General features: G+C 40.4%; 1 protein-coding gene across 1 annotated transcript; it reads right to left on the reverse strand.

The window, feature by feature from the left end:
- Positions 1-16,760: 16,760 nt before the first annotated feature.
- Positions 16,761-21,718, reverse strand: LOC110888435 (predicted GPI-anchored protein 58). Its single transcript, XM_022135961.1, has 3 exons — positions 21,668-21,718; positions 17,261-17,515; positions 16,761-17,051 (listed from the first exon to the last, which is right to left on the reverse strand). Exons 1-3 carry the CDS (start codon positions 21,716-21,718, stop codon positions 16,761-16,763), a joined length of 597 nt encoding a protein of 198 aa, XP_021991653.1.
- Positions 21,719-22,421: the final 703 nt, after the last annotated feature.

Below are 22,421 nucleotides of genomic sequence, written 5' to 3' on the forward strand. Positions count from 1 at the left end.
TCCAACGGACACGGGGCCGTGTCCAGACTGCCAGTAACACCCACCTTTGCTTTTTAACACACCTTTATACATTCTAACCAACCAAAAACATTATTTTTGGACACATTGAGGACAATGTGTAATTTAAGTGTGGGGGGGGGGGATGCTAAAACCTTGAAATTTTGCAAAATCCTAAACACAAGCCTTACACAAAACTCTATTGGAACCGCTAAACACCCCAAATTTTTTCAAAAACTTTTTCATTTTTTTTTATTTACTTGTCTTAGTTTAAGTTGGGAATAACAAGTTCTAAAAAGGTTATATTTTTACAAGTTTACAACCGATAGCGTCGGGATAAAAAAAGGAACCAACATAAGAAAATTATGAAACGGCATAACAAGTCTAGTTTAAAATTCGATTATATATGCTTGGTCACATTAAAAACCCATTCCCACAAAAGTGAGTTTTGAGCCTTTATTGAGCATAAAAATAAACATATTTAGATTAAATGCTCATTTTTCGTTTCTTGTGTGAATAGCCGCTCGGTCCTTACAAATCTAGAACTTGCCACGACGATACATTCCCGGTCCTTACCAACTTAAACCCAAGTAAGTAAATGATGGAGGCATTAGGACTAACCATTTTTTTTTTCAAAACCATTATTTTTCATTTTTTTTACCTACCCAAAACCCCCCTAGATAGCCCCTTTGAGCCTAAACCTTTCATTACCCCAAAACCCTTTTTACCCACCAAAAACCTTTTTTTTTATTTTAGTAACAAGTTCGCTTTTTCGTAAACATCACCTTTTTATGTGACGATTGAAAAAAAAAATAAAAAAAAAATAATGATGAAGTCAAAAACAAACAAAAGCTATAAAAAGCTTGTTTGGAGAAATACTTCAAAAATAAAAAGTCACTAAAAATAAGGTACTTCACGAAAACCGACGCTTGTTACGATTTTCGCCCTTTTTACTAACCACTAACCAACCACCCACCTTTAAACCCAAGCCTTCACCCAAAAAGTCCTCTTGATATTTACAAAGGTAAAAAGTTAAAAAGGAGGAGGATTGATTGCTTGGCAAGCCTATGGAAGACTTAAGTTCCGTGCCGCTCTCAAGTGATTCACTAAAATATACACCTTCGGCCGAGTGTTGAGTGATCTCCCGTGAGGTATGTGAACTTGTATATAAATGGAATTTTAATAAGGCATGCTATGCCCAAATAAGTAATTCATCTTATGAAAAGTTCAAAATAAATCATGACGAATAGGATTGTAAATAAATAAAAATAAAACCTATAAAAACCTTGGATTCCCGACACTCTAGGACAAGCTAAAAAACTTCTCTTCTACCTATTCCATTTGGGAGTGTAAGACACATTTAAAGAGTTTTGCTTGAGGACAAGCAAAAGTTCAAGTGTGGGGGTATTTGATGTGTGTAAAATGCAACATATAAAACACATCAATTAAGGCATAAAACTAACCCTTTTTAAGTACTAATGTTGGAAAAAGAGTGTTTTTGTCTTCTTTTGTATTTTCAGGATGAAATGAGCTCAAAATCACAAAAGAAGCAAAAAGACCACTAATTCTACCATAAATACAAGAAAAGGAACAAAAGTGGACTGCCCGGACCCTCAACGGCACTTCCCAAAGCAAAAAAGGAAGAAACAGAGTCTGAACACGCCCCGTGTCCAGCGAACACGGGGGCGTGCCCAGGAAGCAGCAGAAAAGACAGTAGAAGCTTCCATTGCCCACCACGGGGCCGTGTCCAGCGAGCACGGGGGCGTGGTGAAAGTACAGCAGGCGCATTAATTGTAATTCGCAATTACAATTAATGAGGAGAGAGAGTGTCAGGCGGGCACGGGGCCGTGTCCAGCGGACACGGGGCCGTGTCCAGCCTTCTGTTCAGCCTATAAATAGAGGAGCTTGGCTTCATTCTCTCTCATCCCTTGGCACACCACCTCTCTCACACCTCATCCACCACCCACCACCACCATAACACCATCATCCACCACCATCATCCATTGTCCATCGTAGAGTGTGTGAGTCGTCTCGGGATCCAAGATTGATCGTAAGAGTTCTTGACAATCAAGGCCATGTTTGCCTAAGTCTCTTACATCACTTGGTGAAGACAAGTGTTTAGTATAATACTTTTTATTTTTAATCTTTTGCACTTTTTATTTGGTTTTGTATTAATGACTTTAATAACTAGTTACTTATGTTGAAGGTGATCTTTCCTTATCGTTTGTTCGTGGTGTCTTGGCATTATTTTACTGTCTATATAAAATAAAAGATTTTCACCATTCATATCTCCACGGTCTATATGGAGGTATGTTGGCTACCTGGTCGGGGGTTAAGGGAACGGTTTGGTAAGGGTCTTGCCCTTGTTCAGCGTTTAGAGGTCCTGCTTGGGACCTGGGTCAAATTTAGTAGGATCTCCTTCAATGCCCATAGGTATTGGATGGCGGGGATCCAAACTCTTTGACCCCCTCATAAGTTAACTACTATTAATACTATAACCCGGCTATTTAGGACTGTATCCCTGCTGACTCAGACTACTTAGCCGAGGGTAACGTCACCGCCAAAAGCGGGGCCTACCATAATTTGCATTAATAACTTAATTCATTATCTTTCAATAATCCGGCCCTTTAGGATTGTATCCTTGCTGACTCAAACTACTGGGTTGAGGGTAACGTCGCCTTCAAAAGAGGGGCCTACTACAATAACTAAGATAATTTCTTAAACAAGTGCAAAAGTGCGAAAATAATCAAAGGTTATACTAATACACGTGTCGGATCCAAGTGATTCATCTTGTCTATCTGTTTTTATTTTATTTTTATTTTTCAGCATTTAGTTAGTTTTTATTTTCTTAGTTTAAAACATTTTTCTAACCTTTTTGATTTGATTAGACGTTGAGGATAAACCGGTATTAAAAGCTCTTGTGTCCTTGGACGACCTCGGTATCTTACCAACACTATACTACGTCCACGATGGGTGCACTTGCCCATATGTGTGTTTAGTGTTAGTGAATATCGTGTTTTATAAATTTAAAACTTGGCTAAAAGTGTAAAAAGGGCTTAATTATATATTAAAAACATATACACACTGACACGCATCAAAACACCTGAGGGTAGTCGCGTACAACTGGAATATCCTCCAGTTTCTTTTCCTTCGCTGATGCGTCTGAAACGAGTGCCAAGATTGCGGTGTGACCCTTCTGCAGACACTTCTGAGCCTTCAAGAAAGAGATGATGCCTACCACTGCACCACTCTTGTCTCCTTGAACTTCGAGAGGTTCTTGACCAGAACGTGGAATACGAACGATCTTCTCACTGCATAAGATCTCTGCCTGATGTTGGGATAACCAATCCATCCCTATAACGATATCGAAACTTCCCAAGACTATGGGAATGAGGTCGATGGAGAAAACTTGACCGGCTAAGACGATACTACAACCCCTGACTATCTGCGTGGCTTCTAAACTCTTACCATTAGCTAGTTCTACGACGTGTTTGGTGTTTAGGGGTGTCAATGTACGTTTTAACAATTTACTAGCTTTCACAGAAATATAACATGTATCCGCACCCGAATCAAATAAAACAGTAACATAAATATCGTCGAGGAGAAACTTACCCATAACTACGTTGGGATCGTTCACTGCGTCACCTCGACCTAGCACAAAAGCGCGTCCCCTAGCTTCGTTGCCATTGTTGTTATTGTTCCCACCGTTGTTGTTGTTCCCATTGCCCTGATTGTTGTTGTTGCGGTTCTGGTTCTGGTTCAACTGAGGACAATCGCGTTTGTAATGACCTTCTGCCCCACACTGGAAACATCCCCGGTTTCCACGCTGTGGTTGCTGTTGCTGTGGGTTTTGAGGAGCTGGTGGTGGAAGTTGATGATTCTGGTTCGCAGGTCGTGAGCTCCTGCAATCTTTGGCTTCGTGCCCTAGCTTGAGACATCTCTGACAACGTTCTTTGCGACACCTTCCGCTGTGGTGCCTGGTACACTTGTTACATAGTGGGTGAACTCCCCGGTACCCACCCTGCCCCTGACTGCCAGATGATTGCTGACTCGAATTCTGGTAGTCATTCGTTCTGCGCTGTTGTGCTTGAGACTGAACGGAAACTGATCCCCTGCTGGAATCCCCATCCCATTTCCGTTTGTTGTCGTTGGGTGTAGCAGAAGTAGCAGCTGGTGTAGTAATTGCACTGACGCGTTTGGGCAGCTTGTTCTGTTCTACTGCCTGATCTGTGAGTCGATGAGCAAGACGCTGGATGTCTTGGATGTTGTCGAGATTTGCCGATGTAACATGGCTCTGGATCTCTGGCGCAAGTCCCTTGAGATACAACTCAATGCGCTTCACTGGAGGGTCCACCATAGTTGGACACAGAATGGCCAGTTCGTTTGACCGCTTTGTATAGGCTTCAATCTCTGACCCCCGTCATTTTCAAGTGATAGAGCTCGTTCTCCAACTTGTGGATGTCATCACGAGTGCAGTATTCCCTCTTAATGAGTTCCTTGAAGTCGTTCCAGGGTGTGGCGTTAGCAGCTGCCAACCCTAAGATCTGAACTTGGGCGTTCCACCAAGTTAGTGCTATTCCTTCTAGCGTGCCAGTGGCGTATTTCACCCTGCGAGCCTCAGGGCATTCACACATTTCGAAAACTGACTCGAGCTTTTCAAACCAGTGGAGGAGTCCAACTGCCCCCTCTGTGCCGCTGAAAGTACTTGGACGACAGTCCATGAAGTTCTTGAAAGTGCAGACAGGTTGCTGCGCGTGTTGACCTATTGTATACGAATAGGGCAAAGTTTAAATACAAGGGCTAGTTTAGGAGTGTAGGATCTAAAGATCCTAGTGTAAGTTATGACTACAGGATGTACTACCTGCTTGAGCAGCTGCAAGTGCCGCAGCAACTTGAGCTTGAACGAGAGCCTCTAGCTGGGCTTGAGTCATGTTGATTCGTCCAGACATGATCTTCATAGTAAAAGCAACGTAAGTGAGAGTGGTTCGCGAGTAGGGCGATGACAGAAAAGTGTAAGCACGTAGGTATTCTCATGTAATAAAGTCATGTGTATCTAAACGTAATGCGAGCAAAGTTCTATATAGTTCTAGCATGCAGGTAATAAACATAAACCTTATTACCTAGGATGTCGAGTCTTGCACGTGGAGCGAAGCGTCGTTGTGGATCGTTGAGAGCACTGTTCTGGTTATAGTCTGGTTTTAATAAAAACGTTTTCCCATATTAAAACCAAGTTCTCTATAACCAATGGCTCTGATACCAATCTGTCACACCCCCAAAATCCCACACGCGGAGTACTACCGCTTGGGAGCGTGACTGACCAGGATCAAGCCATCAATCATATCAAACATAGCATTTAATAATAAAAGTAGATAAAGTAAATCATCACGACATGATTGATGTTCAAAACCAAGCTTTGTTTAAGTAGCGGAAGCATAATAATGAAAACCCAAAATAAGTTCAAATATCATAAGTGTTCAATTAGCATTCACGATCCTTTGCCCACAACGACCTGCTCCTCCCTGTGCAAGCTCCATAAAGTACCTAAGGTCCTGCAAGGCATGCAGCAGAGAGTCAACAACTAGTTGAGCGAGTTCACAGAAAGTAAGTTCAGTAATTGTAATAGTATGAGTCGTATTATGTTCGTTCATTGTTCATGTATAGTATTGGTTTCCATCGCGGGCCCTTTCGGCATGTATGCGAAGATTTGGGTTAGTACTCCCAAATATCCTAGACTATGTATATTTGTATCGCTGGCCACCCTGGCATGTGTGCGAAGTCCTAATATGTATAGTTCGCAGCCTTCCTGAGGCATGTGTGCGAAGATCAGTCATAATTATCGCAGCCAACCCTTGGCGTGTGTGCGAAGATCAGTTCAAGTAGGTATACTAGTCTAGCCGTATCGTATCATTTACCATCCTCACCCTGAGGACTATATCATTAGGTTCCATTAACTAAGTACGCACGAATTAATCATCCAAACCCATTCCCACCCTGGGAACCCCGTGCCTTGGTTGTGTGAACTCACCTTGGGTTGCTCGGCAGATACACAAAGAAGAGGGTTCTCGAACTAACAGTGGTCAACCACGTCCTAACAGGGTTACCACACAAGTCAGGTTTGGTTCAAGCAATGCACGTATGAATCACATAGTCTAACAAGTCACGAGCACGTATAGTTCATGGCAACACGTTTGGTACGTTAACAGTCAAGAGCATATCATATTCATTCTTGTGCGTTTTAGGATATAAGCCCAATGTACTCGGCCCAACATGTTGTGCGATCCAACATGTACCGGCCCCAAATAGTGTAAGTGATCCAATAATATACATATATATACGGCCCAAATATCATACACATTCTCGGCCCAATTTAACAAATCAACAAACACCTTGTGCGACCCGGTTACCCTTGTGCGATGTATCAAATACCCGGCCCACGGTTTAGAAGCCCAAATAACAAATAAACAGCAATCTGGTGTGGCCCAGTTCGTCTTGTGCGACTGGACGATTCTTGTGCGATCAGTGTGGGCTTGTACGGCCCAGTCGCCTTGTGCGATCCGTATCAGCCCAGTCCAGCATGCACGTCCGGCCCAATATGTGGTAGCTTGTGCGACTGAGGACTGCTTGTACGCTCGGGTCCTCTTGTGCGAAGAGACCCCTTGTGTGACTAAGGGACCTTGTGTGATCCGTAACAAACTTCCAATTATCATGCCATCGGTTACAATCAATTAACAGTTTCCAATTTTACATCAATCAATCAACAAAATCAAAGATTCTATCCCATCCCTTAATCGATCAAACAAGCATAATCTATCACAAATTCATATGAACCCTAACCTAAACATATGAACAATTTAACAAGCATGAAACCGATTTATGAACATTGGTTCTCGAAACAGCAAGATAAGATCCGATTTGCATGAACATCAACAACAATCAAACCTCCTAAATTCACAAGCAAGGCGTAGCAACATCAAATCGGTTCTAGCTTAACATCATGCAATAATATATACAAGAACAACACATATTCAATCCTAATCGGTTGATCTAAGCATGGAACATATAAATCACAGTGTACATCATACAATCAAGTACCAAACAAACACCAAAACACTAACCGGATGAAAGTAGAGGATCGATCCGGTTCACAAGCTTCGAAGGGTGTGTGTGTGTCGTCGGGTTCTCAAGCAAAACGAGAGAGAGAAAGTCGTCTAGGGTTTCTTGTGTGTGATAGTGTTGTTGTGACAAATGAGGATTAAACATCCTCACATGTGTTATGCGATCCAAATAAGGAGTGGGCCGAACCCCCAATGGGCTGCCCATGATTCGGATGTAACTAACACGGCCCAAAGGGCTTGTGCGATCGGGTGGATGTTGTGCTCTTCATTTATGTTGTGCGGTTTGGTTATACATTGTACAATCCATATATGTTACACGTATGTTTAACACACTACAATCTCATAACGCTTATCATAATAAAACGTAACATTTAACATAACATATCATTAAATCAAAGCATCACATAAGCACGTAATGTTATACAAGTTAAGTTCGAATTTCGAGTTGTCACATCTTGCAACTGGTCCAATAAATCGTCAATACGTGGAAGAGGGTAGTGGTTCTTCACTGTGACTTTGTTCAGTTCGCGGTAATCTATGCACATTCTGAATATACCGTCTTTCTTCTTCACAAATAATACCGGAGCTCCCCAAGGCGAAGAGCTAGGACGAATAAAGCCCATTTCCAAGAGCTCTTGTAGCTGCTTTGACAGTTCTTCCAGTTCAGTTGGAGCTAAACGATATGGTGCTCGAGCTATGGGTGCTGCTCCTAGAGCAAGCTCGATTTGAAATTCGACCTGGCGATGAGGCGGTAGTCCAGGCAAATTTTCAAGAAACACGTGAGGAAATTCGCATACCACAGGAATATCCTCTATTCTTTTCTCTTTTGTTGATGCATCAGTAACTAGTGCCAAAATGGCAGTGTGCCCCTTTCGTAAACACTTTTGGGCCTTCAGGAAGGAGATGATGCCAACCACAGCACCACTCTTGTCGCCTTGAATTTCGAGAGGTTCCTTGCCCGAACGAGGAATGCGAACTATCTTTTCCTTGCATAAGATTTCTGCCTGCTGTCGGGACAGCCAATCCATCCCAATAACGATGTCGAAGCTTCCCAAGACTATGGGAATAAGATCGATGGAGAACGCTTGACCGGCTAAGACAATATTACAACCCCTGACTACATGTGTGGCTTCTAGACTCTTACCATTAGCTAATCCTATGATCTGTTTGGTGTTTAGGGGTGTTGGTGTACGTTTTAACAATTTACTCACTTTCAAAGACATGTAACTTGTATCCGCACCCGAATCAAACAAAACAGTAACATAATATCGTCGAGAAGAAACTTACCCATAACCACATTGGGATCATTCCTTGCGTCGCCCTGACCCAGCACGAAAGCACGACCCCGAGCTTCATTGCCATTGTTGTTGTTGTTTCCCCCATTGTTGTTGTTCCCATTGCCCTGGTAATTGTTGTTGTTGCGATTCTGGTTCTGGTTCAATTGAGGGCAATCACGTTTGAAATGACCTTCAGCCCCACACTGGAAACATCCCCGGTTTCCTCGCTGTGGCTGCTGTTGTTGGTTTTGTGGAGCTGGTGGTGGGAGTTGCTGATTCTGATTCGCAGGCCGCGCACTCCTGCAGCCTTTAGCTTCATGCCCTAACTTGAGACATCTCTGACAACGTTCCTTGCGACACCGTCCACTGTGGTGTCTGTTGCACCTATTACATAGTGGGTGAAATCCCCGATATCCACCCTGCCCCTGACTGCCTGATGATTGCTGACTCGGATTCTGGTAGTCATTTGTCTTGCGCTGCTGTGCTTGAGACTGAACAGAAACTGATCCCTTGCTGGAATCCCCATCCCACTTTCTTTTGGTGTCACTGGGTGTAGCAGAAGTAGCAGCTGGAGTGGTAGCACTGATGCGTTTGGGCAGTTTGTTCTGTTCCACCGCCTGATCCGTGAGGTGATGAGCAAGACGCTGGATGTCTTGGATATTGTCGAGGTTAGCCGATGTCACATGGCTCTGAATCTCTGATGCTAGACCCTTGAGGTACAACTCGATGCGCTTGATTGGAGGGTCCACCATGGTTGGACACAAGATGGCCGGTTTCGTGTAAGCTTCGATTTCCGACCCCGTCATTTTCAAATGATAAAGCTCCACTTCCAACTTGTGGATGTCATCGCGTGTGCAGTATTCCCTTTTGATCAGTTCTTTGAATTCATTCCAAGGGGTGGCGTTAGCAGCTGCCAGCCCTAGAATCTGAACTTGCGCATTCCACCAGGTTAGCGCAATCCCTTCCAACGTGCCAGTGGCGTACTTGACCCTGCGAGCCTCAGGGCATTCACACATCTCGAATACCGACTCGAGCTTCTCAAACCAATGGAGTAGTCCCACCGCTCCTTCTGTGTCACTGAACGTGCTTGGACGACAGTCCATGAAGTTCTTGAATGTGCAGACAGGTTGTGGAGCGTTTTGACCTGCTTGTGCAGCTGCAAGTGCCGCAGCTACTTGTTCGTTGATAAGAGCCGTCAACTGGGCTTGAGTCATGTTCACACGTCCAGACATGATCTTCATAGTAAAAGTAGAATAAGTGAGAATGGTTCGCGAGTAGTGCGATGACAGAAGAGTGTAAGCACATAGGTGTTCTCATGTAATGACGCATAGTAGGCAATGTAATCTAAGCATACCACGAGCAAAGTTCTATGTAATTCTAGCAAGTAGGCAATAAACATAAACCTTATTACCTAGGATGTCGAGTCTTGCACGTGGAGCGAAGCGTCGTTGTGGATCGTTGAGAGCACTGTTCTGGTTATAGTCTGGTTTTAATAAAAACGTTTTTCCCATATTAAAACCAAGTTCTCTATAACTAATAGCTCTGATACCAATCTGTCACACCCCCAAATTCCACACGCGGAGTTCCACCGCTTGGAGGCGTGACATGACCAGGATCAAGCCACCAATCATATTGAACATGTAATTAATATTAAGTAAAAGCAAATGCAAACCAATCATTCAATACGATAGGTGTTCAAAACATAATTATAGTTTCAAAGTGTAGCGGAAGCATAAGTATGAAAACCCAACGTATAACATAAGTTCAAATGTTTAAATGTTTTAACATGACATCCACGATCCATGTCCCACAACGACCTGCTCCTCCCTCTGTGCAAGCTCCATATGTACCTAAGGTCCTGCAAGGCATGCAGCAGAGAGTCAACAACTAGTTGAGCGAGTTCACAGTTAATAGTTCAGTAATCGTAATAGTATAGTAAGCCTTGTGTTCGTTCATTAAGTCATGTATCGTATTAGTCGTATCGCGGCCCTCTAGGCATGTATGCGAAGATTAGGGAAAGTTCCCAAGTATTCTAGACTAGGTATATTTGTATCGCGGCCACCCGGCATGTGTGCGAAGTTTAGTGTATAGTTCGCGGCCTTCCTAGGCATGTGTGCGAAGATTAGTCATATTATCGCGGCCAACCCCGGCGTGTGTGCGAAGATCAGTTCAATAAGTATCACTAGTCTAGTCGTATCTTATCAATAACCCTTCCTCACCCGAGGACCATATAACTAAGTTCCATAAGCTAGGTAAGTACAAGTAAATAATCCAATCCCATTCCCACCCTGGGAACCCCATGCCTTGGCTGTGTGAACTCACCTTGGTTTGCTCGGTATGCTAAGTATGTGCTCACAGTTAATCAATCAAGTCCTAGAGTGCACGTATACGAAATCAGTTTATATTCCCGAAGTTCATGCATGCATATACCATCGTATAAAATAACACATAAACAATTACCAAGTAGCACATAGCACGTATTCTGAATCATAACAGTCATGCGTATCAGCTAACAGTTGTTAATAATTCTAGTTAACTTCTAACAGAAATTAACCAAGTTACTGTGTAGATTAACCTTTCGGCGAAACGCCCCCTGTTTCGCCGTGACCCCTCTCTGACGAAACACCCTCCGTTTCGTCTTGTCATCCCTCGGTGGAACACTCTTGATTCGTCAGGTTGTTTTGTCATGATTAGTCTTGGCGAAACACATTGTGTTTCGCCATCAAAAGTGTTTCGCCAATACCCTTGCTACGCTAACACAGAACAATAATATAGGTTCTTAAATTTGCGGTTGACATTAAAATGCTATTGGGCCGATCCAACAGCCAATGGCCTTCATGGACCGCCCATCACCACCAATCAACATGGAACACAAAAGATCCCTATGCTAGTGACTTGTTCTTGGCCTGTGCAACTATCATTTGACCCACCTACAAGATGGAAGTCCCATGCCATTGGACCAAAAATGCACAGCCAAGGTTTCCCATTGGACCTCCAATATCAAACTCAAACCAAATAGTCAACTGCACAACACCATTTGTCGGATTCATCATCATCATTACGCTATACATGGATCAAGTTGAAAACATTTAAACGATCACATGCTCTCTGACAAATCCATGTGCAATTATGAGACAAATCCATGTGCAAATATGAATGCTATGACCGACTTCTATCACATTGGCTGCACTTTCCAATATAATTCACATGCATAATCATATAATCTAATTGCATATATATATTAAATCCATAACAAAGTTATCTAACGGTTACATCATAGCATCAATTCCATCACACGGTCATCATTCAGTTATTATTTGACATCTGAAATCATAAAAAAATCACGATCCCCACGTATCTGACATATGATTGAACACATAACTCTAATCTGCTATTCATCTATAATCACATCAACAACGAATCAAAATCATCCGTATTAACATTGAACATAAGCAATATACATCACACCACAGATCTAATGGTAACAACAAATAGTTCACGATGATTTCAATCAGATGATTATAAACAATTGATTACTAACCGTATGTAGGATGGAACATACAAGAACTCCAAAAGGACAGATAGTTGCCGTCGAGTGTAAAGGAGAGTCTAGGGTTTGCCGAATAAAACTTCCCGTAAAAGTTGTGATCCGAATATACATATAAGTGATTAACTACTGGGCCTAAAGCCCATTTTGATTTCACTAACTATAGTGGTCGAAAACATTTGGGTGTTTTCATGAGGGAGGTGATTTCGAATGGGGGTGTTTGGCATGAGCTCCATATTTTATTAACAATTAATCAAACCTCTTATCATATACACACTTACAATACACACCAAGGATATAACATATCAATCACAGTACAATTTAACGTATTACAACGTGTACATTTGTGAAACAATCAAGTCGTGTAAACAAACAATCTAAACAATTAACGCGCAATAATACGAAGATGGAATCTCAGAAACTCGAGTTGTCACACCGCCTAACTAGTCCTATGACAAGTAGAATATGCCTTAACATGTCTAATATAGTTGCCTGATCAGTTTAGATGTCAAAATTTAGGTCACATATGCTTAAAATGAATTTATGCGTAAAAAGGGTATTTTGGTAATTTACCTAAGGCATAAGAACTACTTATCATACAACTACTTAAACGACGTGACCATAAGGCATAACCTCGGAAGGTTATTCCCTATACAACTATGGTCACCTAATGTGTTTGGTCGGATCCTAATGGTCGGCCAAACGGGTCGGGTTCAAAAGTATAAGCGATTGTTTAGATCGCTTACCTAGACAAGCACAAATCTAAAAGCGACGAGCTAAACATGCTAGAACATGTTTAGTAAAGTTAGAAAACAGGTTTGGTATTAAAACAAACGGTTTTAATACCCTAGAGTAGTTTGGTTACAAAATACGCGAGGAAACGCATTTTGGCCGAAACTACGACTCATCACTGAACCTAGATAACGTGGAAATCAGTGGGTATAGTCACTAGGGACCATAACCATCGTGATTACGCTCACGTTATGAAGTTCAAACGAACTTCACGTTGACCATAAATTGATCAATGCAAAAAGTCAAACACAGTTTGACTTTAACGCTAAAATGAACGATAAATGCGAAAGAATACTTACAGAAGGTCCCCGCAAGATTCGAACCCGATTCACTCTCAGGTAGGAAGCATATACTTCCACTTAGAAAGTGTAGAATCAGATTCAAATGTGAGGAAGAATGAAATGGGTGTGGGGTATTTATAGATTTCATGGAATCGTTAAGATCATTCGTCGTAAAACGTGATTTAATCTCAACCGTACACATGTGCCCATGGTTTTGTAAAACCATGGGAGCCCCTAAGATGAGCCCATAGAATTGTAATAACCATTAAATATCAGCCCATGGTATTGCAAAACCATGGGTTTAAAACCATCAAATCTCAAAAGTGGACCAAGTTCAATGTATCTGCCAGAAATTTCAAAAATGGTCCCTGCACTTGTAAAACTTGATTGTTTTGCACTTTTAAGCCCCGTTAACCCCATTTCAAGGCTCTAAAATAAAGTTAAAGTATAGGGAACTTAAAATATGCTCAAAAACATCTTGGATGTCGGTTTGTTTGGTCGTAAGGTTGCGTTGTTCGGTTAATTACGACGGAAATCGTAATGAACGCAAAAACGATCCAAATTACGCGACGAATGGAATTTTATTATGCCAATCACTAAAATAAAATATTTTAATGATTACATAAATTTTTGGATGTTCGGATATATTCAGGATGAAAGATATGCGCGAAAATGCAAAGTTATGCACTTTTGACGCTTTTAGTCTCTATTTATCAAATAAGTTTATTTTAGCATATCGAACCCCTCAAAGCCTATTTCTAAGCTATGTAAAGGATATTTAGGGTATGTTTAACTTATGATCAAGTTCTAGAATGTTCGTTACAGTACGAATCGACATACTTTCGCAGTTTGTCGAATTTAGTCCCTGTAAGCGAATAAACTTGATTTCGGCATACCAAACCTTCTAAAACTTATTTCTAAGTTATGTAAAGGTTATTTAAGGTATGTTAAGCCTATGTCATTGTTCCGGAGTGTTTGTTGCATTAAACTAGTTATATTTACGCATCAGTGCGCGTATAACCTTCCAGAAAGCGATTTAAAGCCCGAAATCGAACAAGAGTTGATATGTGCAAACGATACACATATTTTTACAAATCCCAAGTATGAAATACAATATTTCATTGTTTTGGTATTTGTTTGATGGTTGAAGTGACACAGGTGTCACAATCATGATTAAAAACATAATCTAGCAAGATGAGAGGATGAACATGTTAAAGGTTATGGATCATCCTCACTAAAGTCATGAACTTGAATGAATATAATGTTTCATGTAAAATGATGAACAAAGTAAGTTTAAAGTCTTGTAGATCTAAATATTTCAAGTATGATTTACCAAGAAACCAAGTTAAAAATACAAGTTTTACTAAATCTTGGTTCTTACATAAATATACATTATTTTTAGTGGTTAACGAAGTGAAGAAACACATGTGTAACAAGAAAAATACATGAAGAAGCATTTTTAGAAAATATGAACATAAGTTGTAAAGATCCATATTCTTTAAAAATGGAGTTTTTAAAGAAGCAATCACACTTTAAGGGGTAATAAGACTTACTAAATACACTAGTAAGTTACTACACATTTTTATAAATTTTCAAGTTCATGAAATGGTAATTTATGCTTGTTTTAACAAAATTGGTAAGTGAAAATTGTATATTGTTGATTGATGATTGTTGAATAATTTTTGGAAAAGAAAATGATATGCTTAATAGCATGGACACCTCCATTTACAAAGGAAACTCTGGCGAAATTTTCTAAAATTCCAACACTTAGAAAAATATATTTCTAAACAAGCGTTACAAGTATATTTTATAACATGTGTTTCGAATATAAACTTCGCCATAATTTTTGTAACAAAATACAAAGTGTCGGAGGTTGGTTTTTGTAAATAAAAATGGGTAAATATATATTTAGAATATATATCTTATACTAGAACACTTGTGTGGATACTTGTTTATTTTGTGAGATAGTTATATTATTTTAGGGTAAAATAATATATAACATAACAAAGTACCTTGACATTAGAATTGTGTGGTACGTCGTAGAAGTAATATCGTACGTAGGATACGTGTTATGCATGAGAAACTGATTGTTATCTGTACCTTATTAGGACATGCTTGATTTCCTGATTATTTGAGTAATTAATCTAACCGAGTAAACCAAGGTGAGTTCACACACTTTCTAAGGCATGGGATTCCCGGTGGTTGGGAATGGGTTAAAGAATTAAAACGGAACCTACATATCCTCCTTGGGTAGGATATGTACCGCCATCCTCCATGGGTAGGATGCCAATATTAATCCTGCGTATTCTCCTTGAGTAGAATACGTACATTCGTCCTCCTTGGGTAGGACAACAACCTTAAAACCTACTAGACAAAACTCTATCATTAAGTCCCTCATTTTATATCGATTTAATCGCCGAGGCCAATGGCGAGCAGGTCATTAGTTAATAGCGCTATTAGGTTTAACAAACCTTACACCGTGCCAGTCGGACGAGCGTGTACTAATGGACTATGACAAACTGTCAATGATGATAGATATTGACATAGGGCACAACTATTGTTCGTCAGTTGTCGATATGGTAACGGTCTAGTAGTTCACATAGGGAAGCCCCCACTGATTATGGATATGGTTTAGGTAATAAAGAACGAACTGATTAATCATATTTTCAACTATGGGGTAACCCCCACGGCAAGTAAGCCAGCAAAAGACAAACCCTGTTTTCGGAAACAGCGTAAAACTAAACAACCAAACATGAACTCACTCAACTTTGTTGTTGACTCGTTGTTACATGCCTTATAGGTCGTTAGATGCTTATGGAGCTTGCACGAGGAGGAAGTCGTTGTGGGATATGGACTATTATGTCCCGTGCTTAATAAATAAACTTTATGAACTTATGGAAGTTATGTTTTGGTCTTTAAACTTATGAACTATGAACTTATGTTTTAGTTTTACGTATTATGCTTCCGCTGTTAACTTAAGTCGGTTACTTTCTTTTGGTCACCAATTGTATTGTGGTTGGCTTTATTTACTTAACTACGTTATTCAATATGATTGGTGGCTCGATCCTGGTCATGTCACGCCTCCAAGCGGTGATACTCCGCATGGTGGATTTTGGGGGTGTGACAGCACACTTACTCATTTGCAGCACAGAATCTATCTTCTCAACCCATCTTACAAAAGCTACAGCACTTCCAGTGCCGTCAAAGTTCAGAGGCTTGCAGTCTAGGAACTGCCTGTAAGTACAGCCATGAGGTGGGTTATTCCCTGAGGTACCTCCGCTGTGTTCGGAGCATAGGGCCTCATGTTGTGCGATTTCCTGTGAAATTCGTTCTTGCAATTCTGCCTCGGTTGTGGGCAACTGAGTGTTCCTTCGAGGAGGCATCTTCTAAGAAGAAGATTGTATAGGTCAGGCCTTAATCGTATAATAAATAGTACGTATACATAATAGTGTTTATCATAGCAAGCAAGCATATAGCATCACAATCATAGCACAAACATGTATATCAACAACGTGTTAATTGAGAACATGACGATTGAGCTTTCATTAATCATCAAGCACAAGTATTGTTACATGTTTTACAAATGTATCATATCAAAAGGAACACAGGGTCACACTACCCTTGTCCAACAAGTCTGCCAGTCTACAAAAGTCATACAATCAAAAGGTGGTCTCCAAAAGGCTTCACAAGCTCAGCTCAATAGTGGTGCTCTCACCAAAAGTATTGCAACCTACATAAAACAAAAAACCAACTATGCTGATGGTGGTGGTGGAGGAGGAGGTGGAGGAAAGAAAAGCAAGTTGCGCACATGCGCAAGCTCCCCCTCAAGCTCATAGACATGACGCAACAGATAACTGATCTGCTGCTTGACGGTGAGAAATCGAGCATCGAACTCTTGAAAAGGAGTAAGTGGAGCAGGTGGATGAGAAAATGGAGACGGTGATGAACGAGGGGGAACAAAAGCAGGCTGACAAGGACATGGTAAAGGGCGCGGTGTCATCTCAAGCTCCAAAATCCTACGACTCATAATCTCAAACTGGAGCTGAAGTGATAAAAGTAACTCATCCCGGGTATAACCAACAAAATGTGAGGGATGGTAGGGATCTGAAATCGGCATGGTGTACGGTGGGAACCATCGGAATGGCTCATCGAGTGGCGAAGAAGTGAAAGGAGCAAAAGGTGCAGACTGGGGAATGTGTGGAAAAGCTGCTGAAACATAAGGATCATGACTAGGCTACTGGCCTGAAGTACCTTCCCCTGGACGGGTGCGGGTATGTCCTGTAAGAAAACGATGGGTAAATCAACGCGATTGACATCAAACTCCACAAGATGAAAAGGAGCAACATTAGCGGGTGCGGGTGCTGGTGGAGGAATAAGTTGCTCAATAACAGGAGGGTCAACGGGTGCAGGAACTGGGTCAGGTATGAGGGGTGCAATGTCAGGTATGCCAAAAGGAATAGGGTCATGATCAGGTAAGGGCTCAGGATTAGCAGGTGCAACATCGGGCTGATCAACAGAAACAAAATCTGGCTCAGATCAAGCTCGGATCGTGTGCAGGAGATGGTGCAGCTGACATGGCCGTATCATCATCATAATCAGTGGCATAGCGCCGTAATCCAACTGCCTCAAGGCGGAAGACGTCACAGACTCAAAGGAATCTGAGACAGAGCGTAAACTAGTGTCAGAGGACAACTCAATAACAGGGATCTCAGGAAGTGGAATAGCAACAACATCCTCATCTAGCTCTCCATCACCATGGGCATCATCAGGAGGACCATCAACAAACAGATCAACATCATCATCAAACAGATCATCAAAAGGCCAATCCTCAGGAGGGATGTGTCACACCCCGACCGCGTAAAACAACAAATCGCGGCGGAATCGTCGGGGAGTGTTGTAACAGAATCATTGTTTCATAACACACGGAAATTTGAAGTTTCGTTTTATTTAAAGATTAACCATTTACATTGTCTTGAAAAATTTAAACAAACAAGTTAAACATAGTCTATCATTGTTATTAAGTCACTAAGGCCATCGTCCAGTCCTATGTGAGCATGCATCCTAGCAATCAACATCATTCAACAACACCTGAAACATATGTAAAAACAAAGTCAGCAAAGAAATGCTAGCGAGCACATAGGTTTTATGAGAGTGTCGGATTCATGGCTAGTTTACATGTTGCAATACCTAATTAAAAACCTTGTTTTGAAAAAGTGTATAGTATTGCAACATAATTAACCAACTCAAATCAAGTGGGTTGTAGTTTATAAAATCTCGTAGCCATGATTCTTAACCCCAAACCATTTGTTTAATTAAAGAAAATTGTAAAATATCTCGTAAAAACTCGTTAATAAAACTCGTATGGTTTATATTATTTAGAAAACATCGTTATATGACATCGTTTCAAAATCGTTTGCCCAAGTGAACTAAATAATGCCACGGAATGTAATATGATAAAAACACTTATATATAAGAAGTACAAGCGGCGTATCTACCATGCTTTTATCATATCACACCCGTCCCATTATCTAATCACAACCCAAAAACCAATCGTTTACCCAAATCGTTTAACTCGTTAAAATCGCTTCAATCATTTAAATTATTCTCGTTTTAATTGTGAAAACTACTTTTGGTCGCCTCGCTAATAACATTCAAACCTTCACAACTCGACTATCTCGAAACTCGCATTAATAAACCACCAAAGGGTAAATTAACAATCACAGATTCAGTCATTACCGGACATAACCCCCACACATAACCATGGGTGCAGTCTGATAACGGGAATTGTCAAATCCTATGGTACCATAACCTAATACTGATCGGTTCGGTCAAAACTAATGAATGTTATTCGTTATGTAACTACAACCAACAAGTTTGTTCACTTTATCCAAATCGTTATTAATTTAATATAAACCATTTTAATAACTTTCGAAACCATCGTGAAAAAACATCGAAATCATTTAACACATATGAATCACCCCAAAACAATCGAAATCAGTAAAAAAAGGGGATCTATGTACTCACTTCAGAATGCTTAGAAGTCTTGAATAACAACCAAGCAAAGCTAGAAGATCACGGAAATCAATCGGCACCTAATATAAGTAACTACGTAAATAAATCGGACCTAAATCGGAAGATCGGATAGAATGAGGTCTTGTAAACCAAATGAGTATCGGAACTCAAATGATATGGTTTAACAAAGCCTACAAAATAAATCAAAACCTATCCTAAGTGCTTACGACCCATTACGACCCATTAAGGTAGCTTACGCTACTTTAACGTGTCGTTCACGGAAAAGCGTGTTCGAGACGCCTAACTAGTCCTATGACATGTATTATATGCGTTAACATGTGTAATAATGTTACCTAATCAGTTTAGATATAAAAATTTAGGTTATATATGCTTAAAATGAATCTATGCGTGAAAAGGGCATTTTGGTCATTTTCCTAAGGCATATAAATCACCTATCATACAACTAACTAAACGAAGTGACCATAAGGTATAACCTCGGAAGGTTATTCCCTATACAACTATGGTCACAAAATATGTTTGGTCGGATCCTAATGAACCACCAAACAGGTCGGGTTCGAAAGTCAAAGCGGTTGTTTAGACCGCTTATCTTACGTCCCTACATAAGCACTAAACTAAAAGTGACGAGTGAAACATGTTAAAACATGTTTAATGAAGTTAGAAAACAGGTTTGATATCAAAACAAACGGTTTTGATACCCAAGAATAGTTTGGTTGCAAAATACGCTTGAATACGCATTTTGACCGAAACTATGACTCGTCACTATACCTAATCAACGTGGTAATCAGTAGGTATAGTCACAAGGGACTATAACCATCGTGATTACGCTCACGTTGCGAAGTTCAAACGAACTACGTGTTGACTAAAGACTGGTCAAAGCAGAAAGTCAAACATTGTTTGACTTTCGTGCTTGAAAACACATAAAAGAATGAAAGAATACTTACAAAAGGTCCAAGCTTGAAGATTTGAACTCAATTTGCTCAGGTATGAAGCTTGAGAGCTTCAACTTAGAGCAAGAATGAGAACAAATGTGAGGAATGACTGAAACTTATGTGGGTATTTATAGAATTCCCACAACTGTTAGGATCGTTCCTCATTATTCATGCTTGAATCTTAACCTTACACTTGGGCACATGGTATACTAAACAATGGGACATCAAATACCATCAAATGGTATTGCAAATCTATGATCAAAACCATCAAATTCAGCCAAAATGACCAAATTCAATGTTTTTGTCTGACAGTCTGACGCGGGCCACGTAGACCCAGACACAGTCTTACGCGCCCCTCCTAGGGAAGTTTGGCAGATTGTCAGTTTTAGTCCTTGCAAGCCCAAAACTTGGTTTTCGATGCATTTTTGGCATGTTTAAGCCCCGTTAACCCCATTTCAAGGCTCTATAATGAAGTTAAATTATAGGGAACTTAAAGTATGCTCAAAAATATTTCGGATGTCGGTTCGTTTGGTCGTACGGTTGCGTTGTTCAGTTAATTACGACGAAACACGAACGGACGCGAAAAACGATCCAAATTACGCGACGAATGGAATTTTATCATGCCAATCACTAAAAGAAAATATTTTAATGATTACATAAATTTTTGGATGTCCGGATATATTCAGAACGTAAGATATGCGCGAAAATGCAAACTTATGCACTTTTTGACGCTTTTAGTCCCTATTGATCAATAAGTTTATTTTTGCGCATCAAAACACCTCAAAGCCTATTTCTAAGCTATGTAAAAAGGATATTTAGGGCATGTTTAACTTATGATCAAGTTCACCGGAACATTTGTAGGATCGTATTCGAACCCGAACGAGTCGATCAGAAGAGTTTTACTCAATACGAAAGGCGGAAACAGACGTATCGAGGTCAATTCATCACAAATTACTTTAATTGTCGATTTGATTGATATAATGACGTTTTACAGCGTGACGACACTTCGGCAGCACTTCGTTGCAAAACCGGAAACTTGTTATGTGATTTCGCTTGGAATGCGCTTTATATAGGCATCAGATTCCGCTTGAACATGTCTCAAGCGGAATTAACATGTTAGCTTCAAGCGAAATCACCAAGATTAACTCAAGCGGAATTAGAATGATTATGATTTCGCTTGAACATGACCTGATGTCATTTTAAGCGGAATCACACTAATTTCCACTTTCTTGTTTTTCGACCCCTGATCTAACTAGTTCTATACAAGACTCGATACAAGACGAAGTCGACAGACGCATGCACCAACAAAATCCCCCTCGAATGTTGACGAGTCTTCAGTGTCGAGTCTTCGCATCTTCAGTCTTTCTCAGTCTTCGGGCTTCTTTTCAAAGTATCTTACACTGTAAAGCATCCTTCAACTCTCTCTTTATTCTTCTCTATCATCACCAACAAACTCCCTTTGAACAAATACACTCCCCCTCGAATGTTGAATCTTTAAATTCATCAGTATCAGCAATCACAGGATCAGAACCTGACTCTTTGTCATTCAGACTCCCCCTCCCAGTAAGCTGGGATCGCAGTCTGGCTTTCACAGGTTCAAGATCGTTGCCTGGCTTATACTCTGCTTTGAATCGAAAACCTGGCTTTCTTTAATTACAAGCTTCTCAGGATCGATTAACCCAGCTCTTACTCAAACCTGCACATCCTCTACCATAAAGATAAGCTTTTTATGATAAAGTTTTGACATTCTTAGACACTACTTGCAGATCTCTAACGAACCACTTGCAGAATAGATTTTAAAAACTTTTCTCATTTCATTTCAAAACATCTCAAATAATTTCACCCAAACCATTTGTTCATCATGTTTAGCACTTGGAATTTTGAACATCAGCTCTTTAATACCAGTTGTCGAAAATCTTTTTGAATTTTTCAAAATTTATGCTAAAACACACTAAAATCTTTTTGGATTTTTGAGTTTAATGAAATGCAGTAAAGAAATATTTATAGACAATATTTTTGAGTTTGTGTAAGAGGATCATATCAGTTTCTGAGATAAATCACCAACACCGTTAAGATTCATTTCATTTTAAGTTCTAAACAATTCACCTAGATTGTCAGTATATTGATCCATTTAAATTTTTACACAAAGTTCAACTGTTTCAAGATACGATATTAATGTTTTAAGCACTTAAACTTATCCGCGTGTCCCACCACTTGAATATACTCCCGTATCCAGATCCCAATATTCAGTCTTACAGGTGAGTATACCACAAATGATATCTGTAAAGGGGTTAAATGCGAAACCGTGAGAGCTCAGGTCAGAACTTCAGTTCAGCAGAGAGATGACGGTTCGACTTTAGGTGTGTCCCCTTTAGAGGATCTTTTCTACAACGGCACATGATTAACATTTTTCAATGTTTCATCATTTTTATGTTGAGGGCGGCGCTATA

The sequence above is a fragment of the Helianthus annuus genome, chromosome 11 (genome assembly GCF_002127325.2).
Source record: "Helianthus annuus cultivar XRQ/B chromosome 11, HanXRQr2.0-SUNRISE, whole genome shotgun sequence".
Lineage (NCBI taxonomy): Eukaryota > Viridiplantae > Streptophyta > Magnoliopsida > Asterales > Asteraceae > Helianthus > Helianthus annuus.